Source organism: Castor canadensis, chromosome 7 (assembly GCF_047511655.1).
Source record: "Castor canadensis chromosome 7, mCasCan1.hap1v2, whole genome shotgun sequence".
In the NCBI taxonomy this organism is placed as follows: Eukaryota; Metazoa; Chordata; class Mammalia; order Rodentia; family Castoridae; genus Castor; species Castor canadensis.
Window position 1 is genome coordinate 143,004,093 of NC_133392.1, and position 20,059 is coordinate 143,024,151.

Genomic DNA, 20,059 nt, shown 5'->3' on the forward strand with positions numbered 1-20,059 from the left:
GTCAGGTAGGGGTATTGTCCTAAAGCCTGAAGTAGAGGCTCTGTGGCTTAGGGAAAGGGTAAACAGGGAAGTCTAGAGCCACTCAGTCCCCTACACTCATGGTCTGCCCTTGACTCAGAACTCCTACTCACAAGGGTTCAGAGGCAGATCAGATCCTAGTCATATTCTCCTAAACCCAGGATCAGTCCTGGGTCCAGATGGTCTCCTCCAAAGTGCTTTATAACCTCCTTGGTACCAGGATTAGATCTTGTTTCTCTCAGGTCTTGAACAACACCTTTTCCTAAGCCTTCCTTCAGCAATCCAAGGCTTTTTGGATCCAGACCCCCAAACCCTAGTACATCTACAGCATAGGCCCTCACACACCACTGACAATCACACAGTATATTGATGGAGATATTCTTAATTCACATTCATGTGTCTCATCTACCCCAGAAAGTATAAGGATCACAAGGGAAAGTTGGGGTTATGGTGTCTGACACACAGGCTTTGTCCCTTAATACCTAAGGCACAGTTCTGAGCACTGGTTGTGCTAAGATTTCCAGCCTCTGAGGGTTCTTGCCTCATCCTCCCCTAGCAGAGAGAAGCTATAAGCATCCAGATAAGGAAAGCAAACTCTGGGGGCTGGGTATGGTGGTACACACCTATAATCCCAGCTATCTGAGAGGCAGGGATTAGAAAGATTATGGTCTGAGACTGGCCTGGGCAAAAATTTGAGATCCTAGCCAGGTGTTGGTGGCTCACGCCTGTAATCCTAACTACTCAGGATGCAGAGATCAGGACAATTGTGGTTCAAAGCCAGCCTGGGTAAACAGTTCATAAGACCCTATCTCGAAAAAAACCCTTCACAAAAAAAGGCTGGTGGAGTGGCTCAAGGTGTAGGCCCTGAGTTCAAACCCCAGTGCGGGGTGGGAATTGAGATCCTACCTGAAAAACTAACTAAAAGCAAAAGGGCTGGGGGGGGTTTTGTGTGGCTCAAGTGTTTTAGAGTGCTTGAAAGCAAGCATGAGGTACTTGAGTTCAAACCCCAGTATCACCAAAAAAGAAAAAAAAAAAAAAAAAGCAGCAGCAAACACTCTCTGGCACATGCAGCAGAGGGGGTTGGAGTGGGAGATAAAAGAGCATTCCAGGCACTGAACTGGGTGCTGCACTTGTATTATCTTGTTAGTCCTTGTTATGGAGCCATGAATGGGAATGGCTGGTTTCATTTCATAATTGAAGAAACAGGCTGACACAGGCGAAGCCATTTGCACAAGGGTACAGAGGCAGAGCTAAGACTTTTCTAAAAGCATTATGTCCCTAGTGCTTCCCTCCCAAAACTCCTGCTGCCAACAGGGCTGTGCCCTCCTCCTGTTCAAGGCTTCGGACCTGCCAAAGAAATTGGCTTCCTTGATATCCGTAGTGGTGTTGCAGTGGCCACAGTATCGAAACTGATAGTCGTAGCTCCGTTCTCGCAACACCATCTCGTCTTCTGAGATGGAGTCCTTGCGACTTGTGCTTCTGAGGCGGACTGGGCCACCACCACCAGCTCCCTTCTTCTCCTCTGGGGGCAGAGATCAAGGAAAAGTGAGTCCTGACACTCCCTCCTCTCTCCACTTTTTCCCCCACCCTTGGTCCTATTCATTCCAAGTATTGGCAGTGTAAGGCTACCTGCCTCCACCCTACTCTGGAAAAGTGGGAAAAGGTTGTGGGAAGATGCATCTTTGGATCCAACCATCTTTTTAGGATGTTTAATAAGAGGAAAACTTTAACGCCAGGAGAACCCTGAATAAAGGCCTAAAGCCCCAGATACACAGGCTCAAGGGATGTTTTTATGGAAGAGGCACCAGCAAAGAGAGCCTGAATGGATGACTTTCATAAATAGACCCATAGCTCTTAAAAGCAGTGAAGACCAAATTCTTGGAAGGCAAGTTATATGAACCCCAACTGTAGCACTGATTAGTTGACAAGTAAAATTATGCTAATTTTCTCAGTTCCTTAAAGGTGCAATGTTAGCTAGGTACCAGCATACTCATATCCGTAATCCTAGTTATTTGGGAGGCTGAGATTGGGAAGACTGCAGTTGGAAGCCAGCCCAGGAATATAGTTTGCAAGACCCCATCTTCAAAATAACCAAAGCAAAATGGACTAGAGGTGTGGCTCAAGCACTAGAGCATCTGATTTATAAATGTGAAGCCCTGAGTTCAAATCCCAGTCGTCCTCCCCCTCCACCACACACAAAAAGGGTCTGTTTCTGCCTGCTTCAGGGCCTTTGGATGTGCTGGTGCCCATGCCAAGGACTTTTCACCTCACAGTCACCTTGGAAACTCTGCATCCCTAAGACCTTGCCAAATATGTCCCTTCCTGAAGAAGCCAAGACTGCCATCAAGTCTTCCCCTATGTACCTATGCCACTTGGGGTCTCACAAGTACTGTAAGACCCCAAGCTCAATACTTCAATACTTCCAATACTTCAATACTTCCATAGCTTCAATACTTCACTAGGCTGTAAACTGCACAAACACTGAAATCTCTGTATTACCAGGACTCAGCACAGTGTCTGGCACAAGGCAGGTATGTGTCTGATAACTTACTCACCAAACAACTGATCCTAAGGTTAGTAAATTGCAAAACTGAGAGGTGAAGATCCATGTCTGCCCCTAATGAGCTCGCCTTCCATGTTTATACAGCGCACTACACTACCACGATCCAGCTTGCCTTCCAATGCTATTAAGGGAGCTGGGCAGGCTTTGGGTGTCATTTGTATGTGAGGCAGTGGTTTGGTGGCTGTGCTTTTGCCCATGGCCACACAGTGCAACCTGGTAGAACTGAGGTGGGAGCCAAGGCATTCTACTGCCCTTTCTGCTGCACTTGTATAGACTGCAACAAAGGCAACAACCAGCTCCTGCCTCAGTCCAGTTAGCTGCCAAGGCCCTGTCTGGGAACAGGTGAGAAGGCCCAGCTGGAGCCCACAATGCCTGCCTGGGCTCAGTTTACTCCTATACAAGTGCCTCAAACATACTATTAACTAATCCTCAACAGAAACACTCAATGGAAGGTGCTAGCATTTCCCTTCTTCACGTGAAGAAGCAGTCTGAGAGACCTGAGAGACTGATCAATATCATATGGTTTCTGAACCAGAACCTGAATCCAGGCCTCTCCAGTCCCAGACGATGTCCTCTCCAGAAGGTCATGCAACACCTCAAATAAGCAAGTGACAGCAATCCCTCTTCAGAGCTCACTCACCACCATCATTTTTAGAGAAGAGGGCAGCGGTGATGTCTCGGCCCAACGCGTCACAAGCACTGCTGTGGGCCTGTTCCGGAAACTTCCCTTTGAAGTCGTCCAGGCACTCCAGGGCCTCAGCCACATACTTGAGCTCAAAGAGGCAGCGGGCCAGGCGGAAGTGTGCCTTCAGATGACACGGGTTTAGGGAGATGGCCTTGAGGCAGTCCCTCAGGGCATCATAGTGGTCACCATCCCTGAAAAGGCAATGGAGTATAGACTGGCAGTGGGGCCACATGGCAGGCAAGTGGTCCCTACTCAGTTTCCTCTGCTTCCTGTAGCCACCCCAGACCACTTCTAACAGGCCTCAGGGTGAGGGGACAATGGGGATGAAGGCCTAGCTAAATCCAAGCCTCCCTCCTGGGGGAGATGGGAATATGCTAAAGAGCAAGGCACAAACCTTGAAGACTTGAGGTGGCAAAGAATGGTGTCAGGCTGCCCTCTCCTGGGCTCAGACTGCAACTACGTACTGCTTATCTCGGGCACCCGCAGCTCTGCAGCAGAAGGCCTGGCATCCTGCCCACCTCAAGCTCCCCAAGCCCTCCTTCTTTTCCTTCATCCACGTCTTCAAATCCCCCTGCTGGCCTTCAAAGCTATGTCCAAGGCAGGGGGCCCTCAAGGACAGTTCTGTGGTCTGGGGAAGCCAGAAGTGCCAAGCTGGGGGCTCAGGGTCTGACCAGCAGGCAGCAAGCCCTCAGCCAGACCCCCCTCTGTCCTGGCTGACTGATCCACAGCAGCTGTGGCCTCCACCTCCTGGGGCTGGAGGATGGGGCCTGACTGTCTGGCAGAGTCAGCTCTCTGGAAGCTTCTAGAGAGGGGGCAGTGCACACCAGGAGCTCCAAATTGTCCCCACTCACTTCTCCAACCTAAAGTATTGGAACGAAGGAAAGAGCAAGGTTTTTTGTTGGAGTGGGGAGTAAAAGGAGAAGCTCCTCCTTCTCCCAACCTGTGCTGTGATGTAGGAGGTACATTCTTCTGTACCCCAGAGACCTGTCCTTGCCTCTCATCTGGAGAGCCAGACAGGAAACAGGAACCACTTCCCCTTTGGAAACTATTTTTCCCCCTGTGCTGGGCTAGGGTGGGCCTAGCCAAAGAGTAAGCAGCACTCCCTAGAACTGATCGCCCCTCCACCAAGGGCACAGCTCACCCTCCCGTCCCTCTGCATAACCAAAGCAGGTCCTGACTGTTCTCTCCCCCTAGCACTCAGAGGAAGCACACAGCCCTTGGAGTAGCCATACTCAGACCAGGAACCAGAAGCTCGGCAGCATGAGGCAGGCAGGAGACAGAGCTGCTTTGATGGTGTGGTCTGCGTCAAAATGAATGGCTATGACGACGGAGCAGGGCCTGTTTGGAAACCCAATTACTGCCTGCAAGGTGCCCCTCTGAGCTCTTAGGGAAAGCCAGACCAGAGACCAGCCAGGAGCCAGAGGGTGGTCTGTATCCAGGAGCAGATGGTAGCCCTGGGGAGACTGGCCTGGGACAGAATGTGACATTCTAGGGGTTACTGGCAGGCATTTGGGGGTTGGGGGAAGAGAACAGGCTGGCCCCAGGGCTCACCCATCCTAGACACACTGCCAGACCAATCTCCCTGAAAGGACAGCCCTCCACACATCTCTCTCCTGCTCAAAACTCTCCAGTAGCTGCCCATCATGTACTGAATCGAGGCCAAACGCCACCGCTCTGCATTCCAAGCCCTTTCCAGGCCAGCCTCAGACTACCTCACAGACTCATCTTCTGCCAGTCCCTTCCTGAACCCTCTGCTCTAGCCAAATGGATTTGCTGTTCTGAAGCAAGCTCTCAGTCAGTCCCCCACCCCCACGCCTTTGTTCACACCATTTCATCTCCCTGGAATGTCCTTCCCCACGGTCCCCTCCTCCTCTTCATCTCCTTGTCTAAGCCTGCCCATACTTCAAGCCCATTCAGACAACACATCTTTCTGATACTTCCCTGATCCCCAGTTAAAGCGACCCAACTCTTCTGGATGCTCACGGCATTTCACCTGACCATTCACAAGACTTACTGTTTCCTGCCTCTTTCATGCTGAACTATGTATGTCTGGGACATAGTCCTGTCCAGAGGTACAGAGACTATAGGGTACAGACTCAGAGTGACAGAACTTTGTTTCCCCAGTACCTAGCACACAATAGGAGTTCAGAGAATAAGCTGACGGCACACATGGATTGAGAAATCACCAACCTCTCTTAGCAAGAATATAGACATGAAGCTGGGCTCTCAGCCTAGTGAGGACTGCCATGTTCTATCCATGTGTTGGACAGAGACCCGACACACCTCAGACCTCAGGAGGGCCCTGAAATAGTCATCTCCTGATTTGGGTGCCACCTGAACCCTGTGCAAACTCCTAATGCCTGAGCAAAGGCCTATAGGAGTGGCTCTTCCCCATCCCCCACCTGCTGACTTGGGTGGGTTTCTTAAGCTTCCTAGGCCTGCCTAGTTTCAGCCAGACGATGGCACACCAGCTGGCCTGTCTGTCTGGGCAGGGCCGACGGATGCCAGACGGAGCAGAAATGGCTGTGGGCCCAGCTCTATCCATCTCCAGTCCTGGTCCTGGCTGGGGGATGGGGGTCTGCCTGCCTGCTTGCCTGCTGGTGCTACAGGCAGAAGGGCTGGGGCCCTGATGGTTTGTGAATATGAGGGGCTCCTAAGGATATGGACTTACTCCTTTACCACCAGTCGCTAGACCACAGAATGATCCATAGCTAGCCTCAGATTTCTGGGGTTTTGTTTGTGCTCAGTGCAGTTGGGTCCAAGAGCACACAAAGCAAGTCCCAGGACCAATGAACTGTAGACTCATTTTAAACAGATATCAAATGAATTTACCAAACCCTTCATTTCTACCTAGGAAGACTTCACTGTTCCTTCAAATTCCAATTTAAGATCTAATTCTCCAACAGTTGGGATTAGCCACTCTCTCAACTCCTACTTTCTTAGTACTTCATAACAAAGAAACATGTTGGAGTTACTTGTGAACATGTTCCACTATTTGTGAGGTTCTCTGGTGCTTGAGACTTAAGATTTGGAGCACCTGCCTACCCTCAGCCTAAAGGTAGGGAGAAGAGGTCCAGGTCAAGAAGCCTTAAGAATTAACAAGATTTCACTGCCACCTTTGCTGGATGCCTTGGTAACTTGGCTCCATCAAGCCCAGTGTCTTGTGGTCCAGCTGCTTCATCCCTTGTTCTGACCCAGGTCCCCCCTGCAGTGCCCACTTACCACTTGCGCTTCATATAGGCAGCAGCTCGGTTTCCATACAGCATGGCATTGTGAGGGGCCCTTTGCACGGCCTTGCTGTAAAGTTGAATGGCCTGGGTCCACTGCTGGCAGGCAAAAGCCTCATTGGCTTGCTGCTTCACACGTTCCAGATATGGGGGAAGCTCTACTTGGGGGCTGTGAGGGAAGTACAGCCAAGTCAGAACAGTCAAACAAGAGGACAGTACCCTGCCTGAGGTCCACGCAGGCTTTCTCAGCCTCTGGGATCTGCACTGTCATCCATTTAGAAGAGGTGGCCACTCTTATTCCCAGCTTGGGTTATTACCTATTACCATAAGAAGGAACAGACACAATTCCAAACACTCTGATTTGTTAGAAAAGAAGAGGAGTAGGAATAAGGCTGCATTGGATAGGCATGAGGCAATTGTGTGTGTGTGTGTGTGTGTGTGTGTGTGTGTGTGTGTGTGTGTATGTATGTGTGTATGTGTGTATGTGTATGTGGTACTGGAGTGTGAACTCAGGACTTTGTGCTTGCACTTGAACCACACACCTCCAGCCCTTGAAGCAATTCTTTATCAAATGCCTAAGTTCACAAGACCACGACTGACACCACCTGCCTCTATGCTGAGCTGAGCCTTGTGACCACCTTAGTCTCTCCTATGGATCTCTTTATGGAAAACTGTTTTTCCACAAGGGATAGAAATTTCAGCACCTATGTATCCAAAGTCCAGTAAAGGGCCTGGCAGAGAACAGCAGAAGGAATATGCTGTGGGCTGGGAAATAATATAATGGGAGGAAGACCATCTATGTAGAACCTCTTTTTGGAGAGCTCAATGCTAAGAGATAGCTAGCCCCTGGGCCCTGACCCAGTTCCTGGAGCTGCAGTCTGAGCATGACTGGCCTCCTAAGGAACAGCCTTGGGAGCATTAGTCACCCTCCAAGAAGCCTCTTTGCCCCAGTCCCTGGGTTCAGGTCAGAAGGAAGGTTTATAGGACATGTTCCTCCTTCTAGTCCAGAAAAGTGTAACTGAAGCCTGGAGGACTACACAAGTCAGCTGGCCTCACCTGACATGTCCCCTACTTTCTGGTAGCCGGAAGCCATTGCTATGAAGGTGCAGGCCATTAGACACGCTGTTGGACACACCGTTAGTGGACATCTTGCCGTTCTGGACTTCTGGCAGGGATGGGGAGAAAGTAACGACATCTCAGGAGGAAGTCCTCATTTCTTTTCTGCAGGTCCTTGGTTTCCATAACAGGATCTGATGGTTCCTCTGTGGGACTATTCTCCCAGGTAAAACCCAGTCCCAGAAACCAAAAGTTCAGACAGATTGGCAGGTAATGGCATAAAGAAAAGCCTGTGCGCCCTCTGCTGGCTGGAGAGGACATAGCCTCAGGTTGATGTTTCCCTGAGCTGGTGTGAAGGAGGGAATGAGGGGTAAGGAAGTTCCTGTATCAACTTCAGGCTCCAGAAAGAAGCCAGTAAGTCACAGGATGAGAAAGGGAAGGGCAACTACTTCAGGTCCCCAAGAGCCAACCCATGGGAAGAACCTATCTTTGCAGAGGGAAGTAAAAGGGCTATGATGCAAAGAACCTGGACAAATTTCTCTGACCTATTGTTATCTTCCTTATTGTAGACAGGGTCACTGCACAAATCTGTTCTTTTTGGAGTATTGCAGCCACATTCCAGAGTAATGGGTAGGTTTCTCAGAAGAGCAAGTACCCAAGCTCCACCGCCCTGCCCCTGCAGAGATAGCCTAAGGAAGAACTTACCCCCTGAGGAGTGGCATTTTCTAGGCAAGAGGAAGGTGTATGGCCGCTGCTTATAAGTCAAGTCAAACAAATAGACCTAGAGTTGAAAGGTCAAGAGAAGAGACAGAGTCTATGAGGCAAGGATACAATTAAATCACTGTAAGTGCTGAGCATGGAACCATTGAGCTGGCACAGGATGTGTTTCCAACAAACCACTCTCAGGTAGGGAAATCTTCCTAGCTTCTGGCCCTTGGGTGGGCTGTTTGGTCAACCTAAAGCCCTGCTTGAAATACTGTCATTAGAATCACATATCTAAATTGGAAAGTTCCAAAGAGGTCACAAAACCAAACGCCTTGTTTTTACAGATGGGAAAACTGAAGCCTCAGAGAGGAGAAGCAAGTTGCTTAAACTAATACTGCTCATTACTTTTCTCAGTAAGTACATATTATCTAATATTATGAAACACTTATTGAATGTTTACTTTCAATGTTTACTTTGTTCCAGAACTCTGCTAAGTGTTGTATACTGATTTAGCTCATTCCAGAAAGTACCACATGAAGAGGTACTCTTATCATTGCCCCTTTTGCTGATGAAGGATATAGGCTCAGAATTCAAGTACTTTATCTAGGGTCATAAAAGCAGCATGTAGCACAGCCAGGACTCAAACCCAGGTCTGTCTGTCTACAAACTGATCTTCTAGGCCCTCCCAATCATTCCCATGCTATCTTTAGGCCAGATGATGCTTAGTTTTGTGAAGCCAGAGCCTATTCTGAACTCAGGTGTACACCCATTCTCCAGTCCATTTCTTTTGCATATATTGATGCCTTGCCTTGTAATGACACCACTGTTTCACCTGCAATGTCTTCTGTCAGGGGATGGCTGATACTTGTATCTGTCTCCCCTATGTTTACGATAATGTTAGTCCCACAGTGAGTGCTCAATAATTGGAGAATAAATTAATTTATGCAAGGCTTATTAAATATCCTGAGAGCACACAAGCTGAATGTTAAGCAATCTGCCATTTTCGAGTAATTCTTCTCAAAGAAGGCCCTAAACCACAGCCTGGCTGTATGTTCTGAGCCTAAGGAATTTCCATCTTGGAAAACAGCAGATGAGGAAACTTAGGCTCAGAAAAATGAAGAGGCTTGTTAAAAGTCACAGTACACAGCTAGTAAACAGTAGGCTAGCATTTGAAGATAGGTCTGTCAATTTCAAAACCTATATATATATATATATATATATATATATATTTTTTTTTTTTTTGCAGTACTGGGGCTTGAACTCAGGACCCTCACCTTGAGCCACTCCACCAACCCTATTTTTGCAAAAGGGTTTTTTGAGATAGGGTTTCTTGAAGGATTTGCCTGGGCTGGCTTTGAACCGTGAGTCTCCTGATCTCTGCCTCCTGAGTAGCTAGGATTATAGGCATGAGCCACTGGCACCCGGCTTCAAAACCTATATTCTTAACCAAAATATCCTACTATCATATATCTTTATAGTTCACTAGAAAAGATAAACAAGGAAGAGGAAAAACAAAACAGGCTAGGACATCTCTGTGTGATTTCTTTTTCTTTTTTTTGTGGTACTGGGGCTTGAACTCAGGACCTTCACCTTGAGCCACTCCACCAGCCCTATTTTTGTGAAGGGTTTTCCAAGATAAGGTCTCACAGAACTATGTGCCTGGGTGGCTTCCAACCGCGATCCTCCTGATCTCTGCCTCCTGAGTAGCTAGGATTATAGATGTGAGCCAATGGTGCCTGGTCTCTCTGGGATTTCTTATGATGCCCTGTCACTTCCACATTTTACTGTAATGTCATTTACAAGGAAGCTGTTACTTCCATCTGCCTCAGGACAGTGGATGAAGGCATACAGCTTTGGCTACTGGATATGGAACAGTAGGGCAGGATGGGGGGCAGAATCACAGAACATACCTGCTCCCCTCCCATGTTGACTAGCAGCTCTGTGCCATTGGGACTGAAGGTCACATAGGTGGCAACCAGCACTCTCAGACGGTTGTTATAGTCTGGCAGCTTCACTGGCAGGTGACCTGCACGAAACATCCCAGTCACCATAGGGCAAGTCTCCCAGTCTCCCTCAAAAGGGCAAGAGATTGTGTGAAGATAGCTATATTGAAAATGTCACCAATCAACTTCATCAGAGAAGCAGCTATGATTATAGATATATAATATTAGTGTTGAGCCCTGACATTGGCACTGGGCCAGCTGTTTACATGTTTTATCTCACTTAAGCATTACAGCCCCATCTTACAGAGAAGAAATTCAAAGTTAAGTCATATATTGAAGGTCACACAGTTGGTTACTAGCAAGCCAGGAGTAAAGTCCAGCTCCATCTGACTCTAAAACCCTTGCTCTTGACCAGTGTGCCGTGCCACCCACCTGCACAGCCCCAGAAAGAACCAGTATCTAGGAAAAGAGTGGATCCAGAGCCAGGTTTGAATCCTACCTGCCACATAATACTGGGCTGCACCATCTGGAAGGGGTTTCTGCCGGTCACAGAATGTGTGCACACCTGCTGAAGGGCTCTGCTTCATGCTCTTTCTGGTGGGAAGAAAAATCAGATAGGTTAAAATTCTTGCACTGCTACGTGCAGTGACTCACATTTGTAATCCCAGTTACTTGGGAGGCTGAAATAGAAGGATTGTGGTTTGAAGCCAGTATGGGCAAAAAGTTGGAAAGACCGTATCTCAAAGAATAAGCCTGGTATGGTAGTTCATACTGTAATCCCAGCAATGCAGGAGGCAGAGGTAGGAGGATCGTGGCCCAAGGCTCAGGAAAAAAACTTGAAACCATATGTAAAAAAATAACAGAAGTAAAAAGGGCTAGGGGCACAGCTCAAGTAGTATAGTACCTGCTTAGCAAGTGTGAGGCCCTGAGTTCAAAACCTAGTACTACAAAAAACTAAGCCAAACCAAACCAAACTAAACCAAACTTCTGGCACTGTTCCTGGCAAGCCAGAACATGCTCCACAGAAGAAGCCCAAGTTTGTGTCCCTAGAGATACAAGAGGCCTTTTCATCCTGATAGGATCCTGAGGCCCAGTGACTAGGTGATTGTGGAAACACATATTACATTGCTTTACCAAGAAAGTCCTGTAAACCATCTGGGTTTTCATGGCCAGCATATTTATCCTCATTTTACAGATGAGGAAGCTAAGGCTCAAGGTGCATTTCCAATCAGATAATGTGGAAGAGGGGCAGGAGTGGCCATCCAAAGCCATGAGTGAAGTAAAGAGGCCAGACACTGCTGCATCTGTCCCAAGAAGCATGGAAATCCCAGGCTGTGGTGCTAAGTATATTCTACATTTTCTTATTTTTCGCAGAATGAAATAAATTACATGACAAAAAAATTACATGCATAAGACTGTACAAATAATCATGGTAAGAAAAAGCTAGCAAGAAATATTACAATGTAGAAATTCTTTTTAGGTAATGGGTAATTTATTATACTTTTCCAAAATAAGTACAGATTAATTTTTTTTTAAACCATAAAAATTTTAAAAACACTCAAGAAGAAAAGTGCATGGCAATGAGGCAAGGGGCCACAGGTCCCAGGGACTTGCCCACAGGAGGCTGAGCTGGTCATACCTGTGATTATGAATCATGCGAATGTCATAGAGCCTCACAAAGGGCCCACTGGCCCCTACCGCCAAGCAGTTGTTGTCCTGGGGATTGACTGTGAGGCACTTGGCCTCTACCAGCTGGCCACAGTACTCTGTCAGGTCAATCAGCACCTCCGAGTGTTTGCTGTTCTCCCGAAGGTCATACTGGCTGTGAGAGAGGACAATGTTAGGGGGTAGGGTGTTTATTTGGAAAGTAGGGGAGAAACCAAGTCCTTGTTATGCAAGAGGATTGGGAGGGGCTTTGGACCCCTTTGTAAGTAATATAAAAAAAAAACCACTCCCATTTTTTAGTGTCCACTGGGTGCCAGGTGCTTGTAGTAGGCTTCTGTTTTATCCTAACAGAACCCCTTAGGGTAGAAACTACTGTCTTATTTTACAGATGTCAGAATTATTGCCACTAATATACTTCTACTGATTACTAACACTTAGAATGTGCTAGGTATCTAGTATTGTCCCTAGCTGTTTTACATGCATTATTTAAATAAATCCTAATACCAGCCCTAGTACAACTAGAGTACTGAGATCCAAAGAAGTTAAATAACCTGCCTAGGATAACATAGCTACTAAGTGGAGAGTTGGGGATAGCTTGCTAAGACTGTACTTAAACTACTTTGCTCTGCTCCTTCCTAATCTAGTGTCTTTTAAGAAACAGCAGAACACGTGACAGAGAAGATAATATGGCAATCAAGTAAGAGCTACCTACAAACACCAAGGGCCAAGGCTGGTCCCACAGGCTCAGCTGTGTGGTAAAGGAAATACCACAACACCCAACAGCAGTAGCGAACTCCCACGGCTTCAGACTGGGGAGCTTTTTTTGCTGCCAATATACAAGTGTCTTCAGAGAGTAGGGAGGGACATCACCCATGTGCTCACCCACCTCTGGCCTAGACATCTATAACAATCTCTTCACCATTTGCCTTGTCTTTCTAAGTTATTCTGACCAAAAAGCTCTTCCTAAAATAGTTTTATGTCACTTTCTTGCTTTCCAAATTGCAGAAATTCCTCAACACTTTTAGCTTAAGTTTACTTTTACCACACTCTGCAGTTTGGTTTTTAAGACACAATTTCACATAACTTTTATTCTCCAGTTTTCAAAATGCACGTCAATTATAACTACAGCACATTTTCTCTGTACATGCCACTTTTATCCCTGCCATCACACACTCTACTCTGCTTTTCCTCATCCACTCAAATCCTGTCTGTTCTGGAAGTGCCAGCTTATGTCCACTTGCTGTTAGGACACATTCCCCAACTGTGACTTATGTCTACGTCCTTAGAGTCCTACCTGGTGCCCAAGATGCTCAGCTTCTACCAGCTGGCCCTTACACAGTCTGGGTAGTCAAGGTCAACAAGATGTAACAATGACCAAGTGCTTTTTTGTCTTCTAAGTACCATGGTAAGGTTTTACATGTGCTTTCTCAATTTTAATGCTCAGCTCAGATGAGGAGACTAAGGTTCAGGGTGAAGTGATTTTCCTGTCAAACAATGACAGAGAGAGAGCTAGGATTTCACCCCAGTTGTTTGGCTGCAGTGCCCTGCAGAGTTATGGTTTATACAAGACTTAGATGCTTCACCTCTGTAACACAAAAAGAGCACCAAGGAACTCAAGGGAAACAGATTGGGTTAGAGGAGGGATAAGTTCTAAGGTCGCACCTGAAGAAAACAGTTAAAGAAGGGCAATGATAGCTAGGCATGGTGGTGCATGCCTGTAGCCCCAGTTACTCAGGAGGCTGAGATTGGAGTATTGCTTGAGCCCAGCAGTTCAAGACCAGCCTGGGCAACACAGTAAGACTCCTTCTCAAAAAGAATTTGGGGTAGAGGGGAGAGTTGTCAGCATAGTTCATTAGTAGAGTACCTGTCTATTGTGTACACAGACCTGGGTTTAATTCCCAACACCACAAAAAAAAAAAAAAAAAAAGAGAAAAAGAAAAAAAGAACTAGGAAAACACCTATAGTTCTAGCACTCAGGAGGCTGAGGGAGGAGGACTGAGAGTTCTAAATCAACCTGGGTTGCATAGCAAGACCCTTTCTCAACAAAACAAAAAACAAAAAACAAAAAACCTCCAAACCGAACTGAACCAAATCAAACAAACAAACAAAAAAGGGCAGTAAGACCATTTTAGAGTGAAGGGAATAGAGGCAAATTTAACAATACAGGGCACTAGAAAAGGGGACTGGTCCACTTTCCCATTTCTGGTTGACTTTCCCTCTCCCAGGCATTTCGTCATTGACCAACTAACTGTTCAAGAGAAATGTGCAAAGCAAGTACTTCTGTGTGCCAGGCACTGTGCTACGAACACAGCCAAGAATAACAAGGAGTTGCTCTAACAGAGTTTACTATTCAGTGCAGATACATACAAAAAATTAAACCAACAAGTAAAAACAAAGTAATAACAGATGATAATTAGAATTATAGAGGATACAACTAGGAACTGAAACAGAATAAGGTCTATCTACTTTAGGATGGTCAGACAAGGTGCTTCTGAAAAGGTGATTTAAGCTGATCTCCTTAGGTGACAAAGAGACATGAAAAAAGCCATCGATAGAGAATCCCAGGTAGAAGAAACAGAGTGTGAATACCTAGAGATAGCAGAGACCTGGGCATCTGAGATGGTGAGAGAAGGCCAGCAGGCCTGGAGGTAGAGCAGTGGAGGGTACAGAAGGAAGAGGGTGTAGGTGGGGTAAGCAAATATTCCCAGGTGAGTTTGTACGCAGACAGCTGCCATGGGCAGACAAATGAGGCTGGACCTCTATTGGAATGAAAACCTAGGCCTTTGGAAGGAAGCAGATAGGCAGATGGGATGGCAGAGCCACCATGCACTGAGGGCAGAGGAGGCACAGGCTACTCTGTGCCCAGACCCTTACCGGATAAGCCCATCTTCAGCAGCGCTCCAGAATGTGTTGGGCCACATGGGTGCTGTGGCAATGCGTTTCACTCGGTTTGTGTGATCACCAAACATGTGGATGGTCTCCTTTACCGTCAGGTCATGGACATGCACCTTGGAGTCAGCTGCCCCCGTAATCAAGATTCGGTCCCCAGCATGAGGCAGGAACTGCTCAAGAGAGAATGAAGAAGGGATTGACAGGTGGTGGGGGTGGAGCTGGCCACTGAAGCACACTGGTCTGGATGTCAGCATTCCCTTTTCCTCTCCACATCAGAAAAGAGAATGAGCCCATCCAAGACAATTTACATAAGACTTAGGGTATCAAGAAGCAGCCTATAAGCCTATAGGTCAAAATCAATATATTCACTTTTTTTTTGCCAAAGTAGTCCTGACCTATACCAAATAACACTACCTGAGGAACCCTTTGCCTTTGATTCTTCCCAAATAAGAGCTAAGTGAATGATAATCACAGTTGTCACCAGATACCAGGACTGCTACTTTTTTCTGATTGATACTTAAAACAATATCATTAAAAATTGAGGGCTTGCTGGTGAAGTGGCTCAAGTGGTACAGCACTTACCTAGCAAACATGAGGCCCTGAGTTCAAACCCTAGTACTGGAAAAAAAAAAAAAAGAGGACTTGGATTGTAGCACAGTGGTAGAGCACATGACCAATACATTCCCTGGGTTCACTCCCTAGCACCATAAAAAAAAAAAAAAAAGGGTCATCAGCTTGGAGTATAACTCAGTGACAGAACACATGCTTAGCATGTATGAGGTCCTGGGTTTGATCCCCAGCACCAAAAATAAGCCGGGCACTGGTGGCTCATACCTGTAATCCTAGATACTCAGGAGGCAGAGATTAGGAGGATCGCAGTTTGAAGCCAGGCCCGGGCAATTAATTCTGCGAGACCCCATCTCGAAAATACCTAACACAAAAAAGGGCTGGGGGAGTGGCTCAAGGTGTAGGCCCTGAGTTCAAACCCCAGTACTGCAAAAATAAATTAAAAAAATTTAAAATGGTCTAGGCTGGTGGAATGGCTCAAGTGGTAGAGTGCCTGCCTAGCAAAAGTGAGTTCAAACCCTAGTGCCACCAAAAAAAAAAAAAAAAAAAATAGATAAAATAAAATGGTGTGGTGGTTCACACCTGCAATCTCAGCTACTCAGGAGGCTAAGGCAGGAGAATCTCAAGTTCAAGGCCAGCCTGGGTAATTAAAAATGAAATTTAAAAAGGGCTGAGGATACAACTTAGTTGTAGAGTAATTGCCTAGAATGAATAAGGCCCTACGTTCAATCTCTAGTACTACAAAACAATAAAAATGAAAAGATAAATTGAAATTTAGGACTGATATGAAGCAAGACTGTTCAAACCTAGGTATGACTGCCCCATGCCATATTGCCTTATAATGTTTGACTGACTAATTTTTTGGTGCTGGGATGCAGGACCTTGTACATGCTAAGCATGAAGCCTAACACTGAGCTATACCCTCAGCCCATGATGACTATTAAGTAACTTAGGGATTAAGTAATAAGTTCGTGCTAAAATAAGAACTGGGCTAGGGGAGTGGCAAAAGGAATAAGAGCGCCTACCTAGCAAACATGAGGCCCTGAGTTCAAACCCTGGTATCCAAAATTAAATAAATAAAATTAATTAATAAAGTAAGAAGAACTTAAAGGAAGTTTTAAAGGGATAGGTATTTTTTAAATGGCTTGACCATTTCCAGAGAACAATGTAGCAATAGGTAACAAAGATAAAAACTATTCCCATCTTTTGATCCAAAACTTTAACTTCTAAGAAACAACCCAGGGCTGGTGGAGTGGCTCAAGTGGTAGAGCACCTGCTTAGTAAGCCCGAGGCCCTGAGTTCAAGCCCTAGTACCGAAAAAAAAAAAAAACAAAACCCAAAAACCCAGAGTTCAAGGCCATCCTAGAATACACAGTGATACCTTGTCTCAAAAAACTAAAAATAAAGTAAGAAAAAAACAGGAACTGAACAAAAACGCTCAGAGCAGCACTCCTTATAGTAGCAAATGGTGGAAACAGCTCAGGTTTTGGTCTTTGATCCATTTCTGCACAGCTATGATAAAGAATGAGCACCTCAGTGTCCTAATGAAATCCAGAATACCGTACTTCTGATGACATGTGACAAAAGCAAAATAGTCACAAAGACTGCTTCAAATACAGGAAAAAATAGGATGCAATTCTATCACCTAACTTTGAGGAAAAAAGTATTCAGGGGTGATGTGAGTTGACTCTTGTTTTTTTCTTGAGTTCAGATTGAAATGTCTTTTTCCTTTTAACTGAAAAGTTCCTCCCAACCCACACCCAAGCAGAGTGTTGGAGTTGCAGGTTGAGGCATCATTCTGCATTTAAATAGCAGCAGTCTCATTGATTTCAAATGTTCATGGAAGAGCAAAAACTCACTTTTTTCGACATGTTCCTCCACTGACACATAAGGATAGGGGACAGATGAAACAGAAAGAATTCAATCATTTTTAGAGAAAATCATTAGCTTTTAATCCCATTTAGAGGTAGCAGAGACTCCATGCACAGCAGAAATATGAGCCCTTGCCATGGGCCTCTGGCTGCTGTAATACACCATTATTGCCACCAGGGGGAGCACATGGGTGAAATACTATGAATACATCCAGTGTTTTGACTCCCTAAAGAGAAGTATTTTTCCATACTTCTTTCTTTGAAACAGAAAAGGAAGCTGAGGGTTTGTGTATAAGTATCTTTCCTAAGGTATGACCTCTAGGGAGTATTAAGACTATTGTCAAACTGTGGTCTCTGAACTCAGGATGCCAAATTGATGGCTCAGGTTCCTGTGTGCAGGTTTGATCACAAAGACCCAAACTGGACCTACACTTTTCATCTTCTTGTGGCACATGGGGTCCCACACAATGGGGTCCCATCCATCAGAACTACAGGCCAGCAAGCTGAAGCTAAGTTACTGATCATGTAAGAGGTGAACAGCCACTTAAAGAGGCGATTATCAAGTCACTGTTCTTCCTCTAAAAAAAAAGAAAAGAAATCACAAAAATCCATTTAGCCAGGGTCAGTGGCTCACACCTACAATCCCATCTACTCAAGAGGGCAGAGACTGGGTGGATGTTAATTTGAGGCCAGCCCAGGCAAACAGTTAGCAAGACCCCTTTTCAACAAATAAGTTGGGATGGTGGTACACACTGCAATCCCAATTAAGAGGGGGCATAGGAAGGAGGATCAAGGTCCAAGTCTGGTCCAATGCTGGCCCAAGACAAAAATGTGAGACCCTAACCAAAAAATAAAGCAAAAGGGGCTGAGGGCGTTGCTCAAGTGGTAGAGTGTGAGGCCTTGAGCTCAAGCCCCAGTACTGCTAAAAATAAATAAATATCACAGAAATTCATCTAGAGTAGGCCCTTGGGACAGGAAGAATCAGAGCTTGGGAAAGACAGGGTTGAGGGAAATAAGTAGGTTTTGAGCTTTTCAATCTACCTTGTCATTCCTCTTGATATTAATGATGTAAATATTTCTGAGATCAGTGAGGCTTTTCAAAGGCCAGGCTCACTCACATGTATACTCATTTTAAAATTTTATAGCTGAAAAGGCCCTTCCTTACAGGCCATTTCCTCCAACTACAAACATGACAGACAAAGTGCCAATGAACAAACAATCTCAGTGCTAGGACAAATTTACAAATCTGCAGTTATACCTTTTCAAATACCTTTTTCAAACAGCCCTAAGCACCAGACAATTCTTCCCTTCCCCAGGACCACACGTGTTTCTGTAGACTCAGACACTTTTCCTAGGTTTGTCCTCTGGGATCAAAAAAGGACAAGTCTCATGTTACTTTCACCTAACAGGGTTTTAAAAGTCTGTAAGTCACTATCACACCTCTTCTCAGCTCAAACCCCCTCCATCAAGTCAAAAAATTCACTTCTTATGAAAAGGTAGACCAGATGCTGTTTAAAAAATCAATTACATACTGCTTGGGAGGTAGCGATCAGGAGGACCATGGTTCAAGGGCAGTCAGAGCAAAAAGTTCAGGAGACCCCCATCTCAACCAATAAAAGCTGGGCGTGGTGGTACACACCTGTCATCCCAGTTACACAGGAAGTGTCAATAGCAGATCGTATCCAGGCAAGCCTGGGCATAAATAGGAGACCCTATTAAAAAATACCTAACTCAAAAAGGGCTGGGGGCATGACTCAAATGGTAAAGCGCCTACTTAGCCAGTGCAAGACCAAGTTTAAAACCCAGTACTACTCCAAAAAATATACATATCAATTATATAATTGAACTGTAACATTAACCCTGTGGCTTGCTACTTCCTTTTATCTCCTCATTTTTAATTAAATGACTTATCTATTCTATTTGTTCATAAGGAGATTTTCCTTAGCTACTTTCTTTTAAAGAGGAGGAAACAGGCTCAGAGAGGTCAGGTGATTTGCCTATTTGCACAACTTCCAAGAGGCAGAAGCCCTGCTTCTGGGGTGCATGCTCAGAACTACCCTCTGTCACTGCTCACATAAACATAAATCTACCTCAAGTTGGACTCTTGGCTCTGAGAGGAACAAGAACATGGAAAAGGGATGGGGTTTCAAGCATCACCATCAGACACTCAAACAACAGAAGTATCTGTGACCCCAGGGGCTACCTGGGACAAAACATACCAATACTACTATGCCCACAGCCCAGTCATGCCTTTCACTTGCTCTTTGGTTTGTCCTGCTCACCTTGACAGAGAAGATATTTGCAGTGTGCCCCGTGTGCATGGACAGCAGCTTCTTGTGGTGCAGGGGATCCCACACAATCGTGTGTTGGTCATCGGAACCAGAGGCCAGCAAGCTGTGGGTGGAGTTGGGGGCTCGGACTTGTCCTCAAGTTCCCAGGCCCCCACCCAATCTCCCACATTCCCAGCTGATAATAAGTTGGTCCACAAGAACTTGAGGAGTAGATGTCATAGAATTTAAGGTTATCTTGTAAACATTAAGTAGATTCTCTTCTACTTTATCCTAAGACTTTTTCCCATTATTTCTTGAACACATTGGTTTATTATAAAAACACAGTTTGAATAGTCATCCAGCCTTCCATCTACCTGGGTAAACAGTTTAACTGTGTGCTGACAGTAGAGGAGAGAGCAGCTGTCTGTTTTTATGTGGATCTACTCTTTTCGTTAGGTCTACTGTGAAGAAGGAACTCTTCTTTCAACTTCCTCACCCCCTTCTCCAGCACCTTCTAGCTCATACTTACTCTCCTTTCTCATTCCACTCCAGACAGTTGACACATCCTGAGTGACCCTGGGGGAGCAAATAGAAAGG

General features: G+C 45.8%; 1 protein-coding gene across 2 annotated transcripts in view; it reads right to left on the reverse strand.

Moving 5' to 3' along the window:
* Window positions 1-20,059, reverse strand: part of Wdtc1 (WD and tetratricopeptide repeats 1) — a 58,127-nt gene that overhangs the window by 3,314 nt on the left and 34,754 nt on the right. For both annotated transcript variants that reach the window (XM_074080890.1, XM_020157554.2), the window contains exons 4-14: window positions 19,992-20,038; window positions 19,475-19,586; window positions 14,737-14,924; window positions 11,837-12,019; window positions 10,697-10,791; window positions 10,165-10,280; window positions 8,255-8,330; window positions 7,550-7,658; window positions 6,489-6,662; window positions 3,222-3,457; window positions 1,366-1,540 (exon numbers count right to left, since the gene is read on the reverse strand). In XM_074080890.1, coding sequence (XP_073936991.1) covers window positions 1,366-1,540; window positions 3,222-3,457; window positions 6,489-6,662; window positions 7,550-7,658; window positions 8,255-8,330; window positions 10,165-10,280; window positions 10,697-10,791; window positions 11,837-12,019; window positions 14,737-14,924; window positions 19,475-19,586; window positions 19,992-20,038 — 1,511 coding nt within the window. The remainder of the gene's footprint in view (window positions 1-1,365; window positions 1,541-3,221; window positions 3,458-6,488; window positions 6,663-7,549; window positions 7,659-8,254; window positions 8,331-10,164; window positions 10,281-10,696; window positions 10,792-11,836; window positions 12,020-14,736; window positions 14,925-19,474; window positions 19,587-19,991; window positions 20,039-20,059) is intronic.